Source organism: Neomonachus schauinslandi, chromosome 8 (assembly GCF_002201575.2).
Source record: "Neomonachus schauinslandi chromosome 8, ASM220157v2, whole genome shotgun sequence".
Classification (NCBI taxonomy): domain Eukaryota; kingdom Metazoa; phylum Chordata; class Mammalia; order Carnivora; family Phocidae; genus Neomonachus; species Neomonachus schauinslandi.
The window spans coordinates 62,894,082-62,905,795 of NC_058410.1; the positions used below are offsets into that span (position 1 = coordinate 62,894,082).

The window sequence follows — 11,714 nt, forward strand, 5'->3', positions numbered from 1 at the left end:
CTCAGGGCGGAGACGCTGCGTGCGCCCTCCCGACCGCTAGGGGGCGAGCCGCGCGCATTTAGAGCCCATTTTCCGGCGGGTAGCCGGGTCGACCCCACAGTGCGCATGCTCGATGCGTCCCGGAGGTCGCCAGCGCCGGTGTTTTCCCACGTGCAGCGAGAAGCAGAGAACATCATGTTGTAAGGAGATGGGGGCCTCGGTGTCTCGCGCAATCAGGAATTTCAACCTAGAGAACCGGGCGGAACAGGAAATCAGCAAGATGAAGCCCTCTCCCGCTCCCAGGCACCCCTCCACCAAGAGCCTTCTGCGAGAGCAGATGAGCTGTAAGTGGTGCAAGGGCACGTCGGAACTCCGCGGGCGGGCTCCCGGGGCGGGCTGGGCGGTTCCGCGCCGGGGGATCTTGGTCCCGTGGCAGGGGTAACCGGGGTCGGCGGCAGTGACTCGTCAGCAGAGCGCGGCAAGGTGGAGCCCCCAGGCCGTGACATTGAGAGAGTCCCAGGGCGCCCGCGGTGGAGTGACGGCTCCGCCCACTTGGTAGTTCCGGAGACGGCGGCCGCTGCCCCAGCTGCCCCGGCCCTTGGAGGCTCTTATCTTTCTTTACTGTCTACCGACTTGCTGCAGGGAATCCCAAAATGGAAGGGATCATGTTCCTCGGAAGTGCTCTCTGGGTGTCTTCACAGAACGATGGACGCCGAGCCCGACCTAGCATTTTGGTTTACATGTACAGTACTTCCCGTCTTGTCCAAGTGATTGTTTATTAAACAAAAAATTAAAAGTGGCTGTCTTGCGTTGTGTTAGGATCTTAGAGGAACTTTTCTTTGGTTTTAATATTGTGACATTCTTTTTCTTTTCGTAGGCCATCCAGAAATTAAGGGAGAAATTGCTAGAAAAGATGACAAACTGCTGTCGTTACTAAAAGATGTGTATGTTGATTCCAAAGATCCGGTGTCTTCTGTGCAGGTAGTGTGTGTTTTAATTCAGCAGATAAGTAATTTAACTTTTTTGTGCTCCAGGAAAAGGATCAAGAGAAGTGTGGTAGGTAGTAAAAGACAGTGAGTGCTCTGCACGTTTAAAATTGTCAATGTAGTTGTGACTAGATTACAGTGCATTGGCAAAACTTAAGCATAGTGGTGATATTATTTCACACTTTATAGGATTTGGTAAAGTACCTCTAGTGGTTGTCATTTGAGTCACCAGAGGAAAGCTTTAATACTGTTTTCTTATCCTTCAGTGGATTGAGTTTCGTTCTAATCTGAGGGATTCCTTTAGTGTTGTGTTGTTGGTGTTTGTTTTTTTGTTTTTGTTTTTTAAGGATATATTCAGTTAGGAAATGTAAAAATTGGGAGATTACGGAATACATTGGGAATCGGAACCTATATGTAAATTCGTATATAAATGCCACGCACAAGTGCTTTGTATAGAGTTATGAACAAAGCAGACCTACTCCTTGCTCTCAGTGCTTAGAATATTGTGAGGGATACAGAGATTAAACAGATGAGCAACTGTAAGTACATAATTACTGATATGTCTGTGAAGGACAAGTATAGGCAATGTGAGTACATCAGAGGGACCTGTTTGTGATTGGACGGGGTGGCTTCTGAGAAAGTGACATTTAAGCCCCAGCCTGAAGGATGAGTCTGAGTTAACTAGATGAGTTTGTTGGGGCAGGCAGGTTCTAAGTAGGGCGAAGAGTTTGATTAAAGGAGAGAGAAGTGCCAATGACAACTCCCAGATTTCTTTCCATTCTAAAGTTCTCTGGTACTCTGTCTACATAGGCAATACTGTTTGCGCAGATAGAGTTATTAATATAATTTTCATTAGATAAGTGAAATAAAGTTCATGTAAAATAAGGTTTGTGGGTTGTTGCGTGTAATAGCATTTATAGGGTTCATTTATCACCAGATGTTCCCATAAAAAAGAAGTGTTGATGTTCATGTTCTTTGTGTTGAATACTTCCATCAAGAACAGGTGTTGAATAATACTTCCAACTGTTGTTTCTCATGCTATACTAAATCATGCATTCAAAAATTGGCCCTTGGGGAGTGAAAAAAATTTAACAGTTTTTACAAATACGGTTACCTAGATACAATACATAGATACACAGTGGTATTAAAATTTTATGGGGGGTATTAGGAAAAGTCTAAAATGACTCATGGCAGGGGGAACGACAATGAAAAAGTTGAAGTACCTATTTATGTTTTGTCCCCTTTTCTCTTTGGGGTAGTTCCTAGTTTTCTTAATAATCTGTGATGTCTCTAGCCATTAGTGATATCATGTCAAATAATTTATTTTTGTGTGGCTTTTTAACTTACTGCTGTTCAGAATTCCGTCAAGTATGTTGGCCTTTTTGTTCTTCATGGTATTGGAAGTCTGGACTCAACTCTAACATGAAAATGGCTTTCTGTATTTTCTTTCAGTACTTTTATGACTGTATATTTTATATTAAAATCTTTATTTGGCAATAAATGTAGTGTTTGGTGTGTGGAGATCTTTTCTCCTAGATGATCAGTTGTCTAAATACAATTTATTGGATAACCCAGTCTTTTCTCCACTCACTTAAATACTAATACATACAAGCCTGTTTATGGATTCATCAGTTCTAGTTATTTTTCTATTTTGACACTAGGATCATATTATATTAATTAATGGAGCTTTGTAATGTGTCTTGATATCTTTTTCCCCAAAAGTTTCATGGCTGTTGTCACACTTTTTTTTCCCCCCAGATGAACTTGAGAATCATATTGTCAGGTTCTTTAATTAGTTAATTAAAAAGATTTATTTATTTGAGGGGCGCCTGGTTGGCTCAGTCGTTAAGTGTCTGCCTTCAGCTCAGCTCACGATCCCAGGGTCCTGGTATCGAGCCCCCCATTGGGCTCCCTGCTCAACGGGAGGCCTGCTTCTCCCTCTCCCACTCCCCCTGCTTGTGTTCCCTCTCTCGCTGTGTCTCTCTCTCTCAAATAATTAAATAAAATCTTTAAAAAAAATATTTGAGAGCGCGCATGCGTGTGCTTATGCGCAGGGCGGGGGGGGGGGGGGGGGGGCGGTGGGGGGGGGCTTGGGGGTGGCATTTCTCAAGCAGACTCCCCCTGAGTGCAGAGCTCTATGCAAGGCTCATCTCACAACCCTGAGATCATCACCTGAGCCAAAATCCAAGAATCAGATGCTTAACTGACTGAGCCACCCAGGTGCCCCTCAAATTGTCCCGTTCTTTAATAAGTCTGATTTGGATTCTGAGTGTAATTGGAATGTATAGGTTAATTTGAGAATTAGCATCTTTGTATTATTGAATCTTTGGGGGATAGAGGGAAAGCTGTTACTGTGGGATCTTTTTTCACCCTAAGTTTTTAAACTATTTATTGCCAGTATGTCAAAAAGTGAGTAATTTTTGTATTGCAGCTACCCACATTGTGAAGTTATTATTAGTTTTACAGTTGATTCTGTTATTTTTCTGAAGATAATCTCTATCATCTGCATAGAATTACAATTTTCCTTTCTAATATTTATACTACTTTTTATTGTTTGTAGCATTAACATAGCAGTGAAAGTTGGTATTCTGTCCTATTCTTCCTTTACATAGGGTGCCTCTGGTGTTTCAGCATTAATTATAATAAAATGATAAGGTTTCTGATTTAAAAATACTTCTATCACATTCGAGACTTTAATATGCTAAGAGTTTTTTAATCAAGAGAGGATGTTGAATTTTATCGTTTTTTTAAGTGCCATAATTTCAGTATTTAATATTAATCAGAAGGGAAATTTGAATAAAAGTAGATATGGAGTAGAAGAAGGATTACCTGGGAATATAAAGTTAAGAGAAGCTTTGAGTTTTGGAAAGTGAAGAAGTTGGGAAGAGTGTTTCAAATCAAAGTTAACAGTATAAAGGTAGGAGTGTGTGATGCCTTTAAGAACAGTTAGAGTTCATTACAGTCAGGGGAAGGTGTGAGCAATACATTTGGGAGAAATGGATAGGATAGAGGTAATAGGGACCCAATCATGAAAGTCATTATTTGTTGTGCTAAGGAATTTGCATTTTATCTTGAGGACAGTGGGAAGTCTTTGAAGAGTTTCACGTCATATTGGCTTCAGAATAGGCTGGGAGGGAACAAAATGCATTTTGTGCAGTCATAGGACACCATTTGGGAGGCTTTTGTAGCCGTTCCCACAAGATTCATTGGCTTGGACTAGGGTGATGTCGTGACAGGGAGAGAAGTGAATATGGGTTCAAGAGGGACTTAGAAGTCACTATCAAGGGGCGCCTTAACCTTAGTTAGTTAAGCGTCTGCCTTCGGCTCAGGTCATGATCCCGGGGTCCTGGGATCAAGTTCCTCATTGGGCTCCCTGCTAAGCGGGGTGCCTGCTTCTGCTTCTGCCTGCAGCTCCCCCTGCTTGTGCTTGCTCTTTCTCTGTGTCAAATAAATAAATAAAATCTTAAAAAAAAAAAAAAAAAAGGAAGTAGTAGTCATATCAACAGGATTTGGTCATTGATTGTGAGGGAGAGGGAGATGTCAAGTATAACAGAAGCTTTAAGTTTTGGAATGGGATATGGAGGGAAGTGATACTGGTCACGGGAGATGGAGAATATGGGGATAGAATTGGATTTTCAGAGGAAAGGGTTAAGTTCAGTTTTATGTTGATTTTGAGGTGATTGTAGATTTAAAAAAATTTTTTAAATATTTTTTAGTTTTTTTTTTTTGAGAGAGAGAACGCGCATGCACATGTGTGAGCAGGGGGAGGGGGAGAGAGAGAGAGAATCCTCAAGCAGCCTCCCTGCTGAGTGCAGAGCTCAACGTGTGGGGCTGGATCTCACAACCCTGAGATCCCAGCCTGAGTTGAAATCAAGAGTTGGATGCTCAACCAACTGAGCCACCCAGGTGCCCCATTGAGGTGCTTGTAGGTTATCCAAGTAAAGATGCCCGTTAGGCATTTGGGAATTTAGATCTGTAAGTAAGAAGAAAGGTCTAGGTTTGAGATCACCGAAAGGTCTAGGTTTGAGATCACCTTTGAAAGTTATTAACATGTAGGTAGTAATGAAGTCCAAGGGGTATGTGGGATTATTTCAGTAGAATGTAAACAGTAAAAAGAGGGCCTGGGCCAGAATTTGGAGCACGCTGACCTTCAGGGGGCAGCTGAAGGAAAACAGTCTACAAGAAGAAAGAAGGAACCACTGGAGAGACAGATGGAAACCTAGGAGAGGAGTGTCATGGAAACCAAAGGGAGAGATGATTATGGGTGTGTTGGGTGGTCAACAGCATCAGATGCTGTCGTGAGTTCACATAAAGCCTAAAAATTGTCCTCTGCATTGAGATCTAATCCTGGATTGGAGATCACAAATCATCAGTTATCTTGAAGGCTCAACTAAGAAGGAAACTGGCCATAAAAGAAGTGTTGGTTCAGGTTTGGTGGGCATTTTTTTTTTTTTTAAAGATTTTACTTATTTATCTGATAGAGACACAGTGAGAGAGGGAAGACAAGCAGGGGGAGTGGGAGAGGGAGAAACAGGCTTCCTGCTGAGCAGGGAGCCCAACGCAGAGGTGGATCTCAGCACCCTGGGATCATGACCCGAGCCAAAGGCAGACGCTTAACGACTGAGCCACCCAGGCACCCCTTGGTGGGCATTTTTAAAAGGTAGTGACTTACAGCATTTTTATACTTTGACCAAATAGTAGCAGTAGGCAGGGTGCAGTTGAAAGAAAAAGGAAAAAGGAATGATTGGCATGGCCAAGTAATGAACCACACACAGAGCACAATGCAAGGATTGCACTTGGCTGGGACAGACAGATGGAAAGATGGGTATGCATATGTTGTTTTGGGTCTGTTGGGTATTGGAAGCACAAGTTTATTTTCTCTCAAGAGGCACGATCTCTAGCAATATTTGAATTCATTTAAGGTGTTTGGAGGCATTGGATATGAAATACAAAACTAGGAAATGGAGTGGAGATTTTCGAGTAAGCTCTTAGGGCAGCATCAGAATTCTGCCCTTGTAAGGCAGTTTTAATCTAATCCATTCATTTTTGTTGTTCTTTTTTTTTTTTTTTTAAGATTTTATTTATTTATTTGATAGAGAGGGAGAGCACAAGCAGGGGGGGTGGCAAGCAGAGGGAGAGGGAGAAGGAGGCTCCCCGCTGAGGAAGGAGCCTGACGTGGGGCTCGATCCTGGGATCATGACCTGAGCCTAAGGCAGCCGCTTAACCGACTGAGCCACCCAGGCGCCCCTTTGTTGTTCTTTAATATACATGAAATAATGCGATGAGTGGATGGTATATATTCAGTTGTTATTTTCTAGAACTACCTAAATTTCTCAATGGTGATTGAGCTATAGTTATGTAATGGCAATGGGGCAAAAGTACCATCAAACTATGTGTCATTGTAATGAGAAAATGTAGTTTGGAGAAGCATGTGTAGTATTTATTTGAAGTAGTGGGGATTTGAGAAGTGTGGAAGTCGATGTCAAATCTTTTCTCTCTCTTGTCTTGAAAGACTTCTGTTTTTGTTTTTGATACTAGGTAAAAGATGGTGGAACACGTCAAGAGCCAAAGGAGTTCAGATTGGCAAAAGGCCGTGACTTTAACATGATGAGTATCAAGAACATTCCCAAAGGCAAAATTTCCATTGTAGAGGCATTGACACTTCTCAATAATCATAAACTTTATCCAGAAACATGGACTGCTGAGAAAATAGCAGAAGAATACTATCTAGAACAGGAAGATGTAAAATCCCTTCTCAAATATTTTGTTACTTTTGAAGTCAGAATCTTCCCTCCTGAAGACAAGAAAGCGATACCATCAAAATGAAGAAAATTTTGAAATTACTTTTCCTATATGTAGTCCCCGTTCCCATGCCCTGTTTAGTTTCTCATTTTCAGCATGTTACATTATACAAATCACTGAATGTTTAAAGCTCCCTTCTTGGGAGAGCGTACTATTTATTGGGCTTTGCTGAATTTTCAGGATTGCTGATAGAATGAATTTTGTTTCTTGTGAAGTTTAATTTGGTTTAGGTATATGTTCATATGTAATATCAGCAAGACTAATCAGCACATATATAAATTTATGATAAAAAACTTAAAGTGTAATTTTAGGCAAATCATATCGTCAGCTTTTAGACTGGTCATATGGCCTCTTGGGAAATGTCCCGAATTTCTCATTTAACATTCAAAGTTTCACCGTCCAATTTAGGTGGTTAATTTAGTCTTCCTATGGAATTGTGAAAGTAAGAGTTTTCCTAACTCTTAGGACTGTGATATTTTCTTGTTAGGGAGAGGGAGACTTGACAGCGAGGTAGGATAACAGTATTTCCCAAACGAAAGCAGACAGGAAAGTGGATACAAAATCAATAGAAAGTACATTTTATTATTACAGGGAATAAGAGCGAGGACTTCTCTTGTTTTGAACTGTTTTATTTAAGTATGGAATAACTTCTTAAAAGTATAAAAAGGAATTGGTACTTACAAAATTTTAGCAATCTCTGTTTTGACAACAGGTAGATCCAAAAGCTTTGAGAGGCCGGCAGTTGTGGGAGCTATCAGAAAAAAAAGTCACTTCTCTGGATTTAATATAGAAATAAAAGAAAATTGTAAAGAAGGGTTAAATCACAGAACCATGGTAGATGAAATTTAGTGATGAATTATATATATGTTTTCTAATTTAAATGCTGGTTGAAAGAGAGGAAAAAATTGCAAGAAGTTTAAAATTTGAACATTGGAAGGGACCTGGGAAATTGCTGCTTCATCCACTGAACCAACTTATGAGTACAGTGTGTACCAGTACTAGGGTCTTGAGTGAGATCATCTAAGTTTAACTGTGTCGTATTACCACCTGTAGGATCTTGGGTAGATTGTGTAACCTCTTTGAGACTGAATTTCCTCTATGAAATGAGTATAATGCTGCCTTATTTAAATCTAACGGTTACTGTGAGGATAAATGATAATAAAGGACAGAAAGAATATGACTTATTTTTTCAGTTAAGAACAGAGGGCTGGGGAGGTTTCATGACTTGTTTAGGATTATTCTCTAGTTTATGACATAGCTGGGCCCAGAATCTAGGTTTTCAGATTCCTCGTGGCATGTTTTTTCCTGCTGTGCCAAAAAGAAGCTTATTTCAGAAGAGCAGAAAATGCAAGTTGTAGGAACATTGGAGAATGTGGTAAGAAAAATTCCAGGTTATCTGTGTCTTTCTAAAGGAAGGCAGATATTTGCTACTTCCCAGGGATTCCCTTGGAAATGGTATGGAAGATGCTGAGGAATTCAGCATGATGATGGAATGAAGCATTTGCAATGCTGAGAAGGGAAAAATGGACAGACGGGAATTTTTAAACATGTTTTCAATGGCAGTTTCTTTATGTGAATAAACTGTACCTTGTTTATTGTGGTTCAGAACAGTAGTTCTTTTAAGAAAACAACTGTGTAAAATTGCATTTTAAACTCTGGTAAATTAGTTATCAAAACTGTTTTACTTTATCAAATAAAGGTCAGTACTTGAATTAAAGACTGCTATTTCTGAGCCATCTTCCCTATTCAAATCTATACTGTGGTTAGGCTTCTGTAAATCTGGCTGTTATATGGTGTCACATGATCAAATAAAGTACTTCCCAAATCTTTTATTGGTCTTTCACTGCTCTCTATTGTATGGAGAGCACTTGGGTAGTAGTGATGTCACAGAAAGCATGGAGTTTAGATTCAGAAAACCTGGGTGTAGATCTCAGCATTGCCATTAGCCATGTGATCTCGGAAGTGAAATGGGTAATAATTGAGAACATCTTAAAAGCAATGACTGGGGCGCCTAGGTGGCTCAGTTGGTTAAGTGACTGCCTTCGGCTCAGGTCATGATCCCTGAGTGCCGGGATTGAGTCCCGCACTGGGCTCCCTGTGCAGCGGGGAATCTGCTACTCCCTCTCACCCTCTCCCCTCTCATGCTCTCTCTCTCTCTCTCTCTCTCTCTAATAAAATAGTAGGAAGAGAAGTACTATAAACCATATTTTACAGGGGAAATTGAAGCACAAAGATCTAAACTTCAAAGATTACCTAGTAAGTGTAGGAACCTGGATTTAAACCTTAATAGGTTATTTTCAAAACCTGTGCTCTTAAATGCTCTACTGCGTTACCCCTCTGGGACTGTAAGGATTAAGTGATGGCGCTCAAGGTGCGGGACTACTCAGTGCCTGCTGTATATGAGAATCATTGAACAACATGTCTGGGCCCTCTCTGCTGTGACAGACTGGTTTAATAAGATGCCTTTGTTGATGGGCTCTAGGTCAGGGATGTTTTTAAAAAATATTTAATGACTAGTGTGGCAGCAGACTGTTCAGTGTGAGCTGACCATCTGTGCAGATTGAATAACCACAATGTCTGGACATAAGGTTATTGTGAAGAAAAGGAAGGAGCGGGAGATAGGGTGGCTTTGAAGGAGAGAAGCTTTCCAGAGCATGAAGAGGGGAAGAGGAAAGAATTCCTGGAGATGAAAAGATTTGGCATTAAAAAGGTTAGGAGAGGAGGAACGTTAATTATTGGGTGGGCAGGAGGACTGAGGTCCAGAGAGCCGATAAGAGCCGCCCAAGTGGGTAGATGCGGCAAAGTTCTACGATAAACAGGGTTTCCATATCATTTATTCCCAAACTGGGACACTTGAAAGTGAAAAGGGCATCAATTGCATTAGGATGGTAGGGATGATAGCATAAACTAGAATGTCTTAGATAAACTAGGAGGTGTGGTCATCCTAACCACAAAAGGCACTAACAGGAGGTCTTGAAGGGCATCTCACCATTAACCACTCAGGAATGGCACCTCTCATGGACATCTCCTCCATATCTACTCCATGCCCTTAAACACCCATAATCCCAAGAAAAAGAGGGTGGGGCCCTGGACAATTAGTGGTGGTGTGATTAGGAAGCTTCTGTACGCATAACGAGGTATTGAACTGAAGCAGCTCTAAGCACCCTGAACTGGGGCCGTGCTCGAAGATAGTTTGTCGGGTACAAGTTGAAAATCTTTAAGAAATGAGCACATATAAAGGATTAAAGGAGCTTTATGCATCTTAAATAGCCATCACTCATTGCTTGATAGCTACTTTATCTTGTTTGTCCTGACAAAGACCAATCCATTAAACACTTTGAGAGAAGGAATATCGGTTTATCTGGATACTCCATTTCTTCTGCTTTAGGAATAACAGGACTGAGTTACTTGTTAGGAGAAAAGATGAAATATCAGAAGCACTTAGATCTAAATCCCCATATAAAAACGAAAGCTTTACATTCAGAACATTTGGGTCACTAATTCCGTGGTCTTTCTTTGCCATTGTTGGTGCTCCAACAGGAGAACTGTGTCTCGGGAACACAGGTGAGTACAGTTGTAGAAGACTAGCTTACCAGTTAGAAGAACAGAATCCTGAGCAAACAGGAGGTTCTGTGAGTTTTTACTGTGTTGGTGTAAAGTATATAGTAGGTAAATTGCTTCCTTTTTGCTTCCTGTGGGGAAAAGAGCAACAGGTGGGTCATTATAAAGATGAATAATTTGGGAACAGGAATTTAGTCAAAATGGGATAAACCAGGACTTGGGAGTTGAGTAGTAATGCCTGACATGAAAGGAAATAGATCACAGTGCACAGTCTTGATGAGCAGGAAAATTTCTCAGTTGTGCGAGGGAATATAACCTTTGGAAGAGTTCATCTAATTTTGAAAGAGGAAAACCACGACGGTGCTACCTGACTGACCATATAGTCAGCTTATGGATCCAAAGCGAGTGAGCTAATAAGAGGATGTAGGTGAAGTGAAGGATTGTTTACTGATAGCCAGACCTGGGAATAGAGGGGGCCACTGAGGAAAAAAATAAACAATGTTTTATGGATTTCTAAAATAAGCCTCAGGCCTTTCTCTTTTATTTCAGAAAGATAAGTATTGATTAAATTTAATACATGTATGTTTGGTAGTAAAAATTCCGTTTATAGATAATGATTTTGAGCAATTTTGCTATTTTAATGTAGTTTGAAACACCTATGTATGGGAATATCATAGCCAAATTTTTCTTTAAATGTCTTCCTGCATTTTGAGGTAAGCATAATACAAATCGTGCAATAATTTAACTGAACTATGTAATGATGATTATTTTATTTTAGAATTATCTGTAATTTCCTTTCATTGTTCAATAATGATCATTACACAGTGGTGTATTTTTTTTTTTTTATCTCAGAGAATGGCAGACAGAGAGCATGAGAGGGGGAGGGTCAGAGGGAGAAGCAGACTCCCCGCTGAGCAGGGAGCCCGATGCAGGACTCGATCCCGGGACTCCAGGATCATGACCTGAGCCGAAGGCAGTCGCCCAACCAACTGAGCCACCCAGGCGCCCCACAGTGGGGTATTTTTATATAACATTTTATTTCTTTTCAGTAGGTGGTATTATGATTTCACATACAGGAGATGAGTATGTAAACAGATGCTGCTTTTTAATTACCCAAATAAAAAACAATACAAACGGGCTCCCACTTATTATTAAGATTAGTGTAGGGAAACCCTTGCATAGAATATTCAACTCTTGTTAACTCTATTCATTGTTCCTTAGGCTGTTACCCATTCATTATTCAGTCATTTCTGTATTAGCCTTCCTGCTGGTACTGGTCTGCAACTGATGCTATTGGTTCAGATAAGGAGCTTAGAAATGGAAAATCCACTTAAAATTTGAAAGAAAGAAGAAGTGAGGGGAAGGGAGGGAGGGAGATAGGGGAAG

General features: G+C 40.8%; 1 protein-coding gene across 1 annotated transcript; it reads left to right on the forward strand.

Annotated features, from left to right (window-relative positions):
* Positions 1-110: 110 nt before the first annotated feature.
* On the forward strand, positions 111-8,588 carry NDUFAF4 (NADH:ubiquinone oxidoreductase complex assembly factor 4). The gene is made up of 3 exons (XM_021693429.1): positions 111-323; positions 857-960; positions 6,504-8,588. The coding sequence occupies exons 1-3, from the start codon at positions 113-115 to the stop codon at positions 6,789-6,791; spliced, it is 603 nt and encodes a 200-aa protein (XP_021549104.1). The 5' UTR covers positions 111-112; the 3' UTR covers positions 6,792-8,588.
* Positions 8,589-11,714: the final 3,126 nt, after the last annotated feature.

Coding starts and splice junctions, on each gene's coding strand:
- NDUFAF4 (XM_021693429.1), top strand. CDS start 113: ATGCGTCCCGGAGGTCGCCAGCGCCGGTGTTTTCCCACGTGCAGCGAG. Junction 324..856: donor TCTGCGAGAGCAGATGAGCT/GTAAGTGGTGCA, acceptor TTCTTTTCGTAG/GCCATCCAGAAATTAAGGGA. Junction 961..6,503: donor ATCCGGTGTCTTCTGTGCAG/GTAGTGTGTGTT, acceptor TTTTGATACTAG/GTAAAAGATGGTGGAACACG.